Here is a 1,878-nt window from a genome sequence, read left to right on the forward strand (position 1 = left end):
TCGCCCCATCCCGCTCTGGGGTTCTCGCCGCCCCGGAGCATCTCGCTTCCCCGTCCCTCTCCCCCGCCTCCCTCTTCCGGCTTGTGCCGCCCCCTCCCCCCCCCTCCCCGCCGCCCGCTTGGCCTGGCTCCTCGTCCTGTTCTGTTCCCCGGCCTTCTCTCCGTTCCCTCCGGGTCTCCCATCGCTTGCGCTCCTCCGCTGCCTCGGGCCCCTCCTTGGCGCCCCGGTCGCCGCTGTGTCTTGCCTTGCCCCATGTGCCTGTCGGTTCGCCTCCCGCCCCTTCCCCCCTCCTGCTATTGTCGCGTCCTCTCCGCCCCCGCCCCCCTTCCTCCGCCACCGCTCGCGCGCTTCTCTGGCCTTCCGCCCCTCTAGGCCACTCCCGCGTGAGCGCGCCCCCTCCGGCCCACGGCACCCGCGGTCCGTGGTTCTCTTTGGTTCCCACTCCGCCGCCTCTCCCTGCGTTCTCTCGGGACACTGACCTCCTCCCCGCCCCGTCAGACCTCCGGGGCACTCCCCGCTGCTCGGTTTCTCCCGGTCCCCCGCTCTCCTTTCGCTCTTGGTCCGGCTCCCCACGTTGCCCCTGCCCCTCCCTCGGTTTTCCTTTTGTCCACTGCGCGCGCGCGCCACGCCGTCCTTCCTCCTCTCACGCCTCGCGGGCCTTCCCCGCGCTTGGCTTCGCGCTACCACCGCCGTCTCTGCGGTGTCCCGCCCCCCCCATCCCTGGTTGCCCCCTCCCCTTCCGATCCCACTTGCCTGTCGAGTGTCCCTTCACTCGGTCCACTCAGCGCTTTGCCATCTCTTCGGCGGCCGCGCGCGGGCTCGTTCCTCTCTCTCTTTGGCGTCGTCACTACTGGCCCTCCACTCCTCGCGCCCTCTCCGTCGCCCCCCCCCTATCACGGTCCCCGTACTGGCCCCCTTCCCGTCCACTCCCACGCTGCTGGCTGGCGTTCCCCGTCGATTCTTGGCCCGCTGCCCGGTCCGCACCCCGCCACCGTGCACGCCCTGTCCCGTCTTTGCATCCACCGCACTCCTTGCCGCTCCTCGTTGCATCGTCGGTTTTCCTGGCTTCCCCCCTCCACCTCGCTTGTCGTACCGCCATCCGTCCTGGTCTTGGCGCAGTTACGCCTTCCCCGCCGCCCTTGGCCCGCTTGGCCTCCCCCGTTTCTTCCCTGTCTCTCCTGCCACGCTCCCTGGACCCCCCACCCTGCGCTTCCCTTCTTTCCCACGGCCTCGGCCCTGGTGGCCCTCCTGTCTTTGGCACCGCTAGCCCGCCCCCTTTGCTGCCGTCACCCCTGTATCCGCCCCCCCGTCTTTGTTGCCCTCGTCCGTCCCGGGCCCAGGCCCCGCCCCCTCGACTCGCTATTCGTCGCCGGCCTGCCTCTACTTTCACTCGGGCGCCTGGCGCATTCCCGCCTTGTGCCAATTGATCGCCCGCCCCCCGCCCCATTCTTCCCCCCGCCATCCCTCTTCCTTTGCCAGTTCCGCCACCATCGCCCCGTCTCGCCGCTTCCCACGTGTCTTGGTTACACCCTTCCCCCGCTGTCCACCTGTGCCACTTCCTCCCCGCCCTCCGGCCCCTCCTTTGGACCTGACACGCTCTGCTTTCTCTCTCTTGTCCGCTCTGGCCTCTCCATCCCCGGCGGCGTCCCTCCTCCTCTCACCCCGGCCCGCCCACGGGCCCCCAGCACGCCTTCCCGTCGGCGCATCATCCTGCCCTCCTTCCTCCCCCGTGGCCTTTGTCCGCGTTTTCCCCGATTACCTCCCTCACGCCTCCATTCTGGTCCCTGCTTGGTCGTTGCCCTCTTCGTTGCCCCCAGTCTCGTCACCCCCCGTTGTTCTTCGGCGTTTCGCTCTTTCTCTCTGCTCGGGGCCCAACTG

The 1,878-nt window shown here is 69.6% G+C and overlaps 1 protein-coding gene across 1 annotated transcript; it reads right to left on the reverse strand.

The window, feature by feature from the left end:
* Positions 1 to 847: 847 nt before the first annotated feature.
* Positions 848 to 1,447, reverse strand: LOC115874178 (RNA-binding protein cabeza-like). Its single transcript, XM_030889280.1, has one exon. It carries the CDS (start codon positions 1,445 to 1,447, stop codon positions 848 to 850), a length of 600 nt encoding a protein of 199 aa, XP_030745140.1.
* Positions 1,448 to 1,878: the final 431 nt, after the last annotated feature.

This window comes from Sitophilus oryzae, unplaced genomic scaffold (genome assembly GCF_002938485.1).
Source record: "Sitophilus oryzae breed Bouriz unplaced genomic scaffold, Soryzae_2.0 scaffold_1239_pilon_pilon, whole genome shotgun sequence".
Classification (NCBI taxonomy): Eukaryota; Metazoa; Arthropoda; class Insecta; order Coleoptera; family Curculionidae; genus Sitophilus; species Sitophilus oryzae.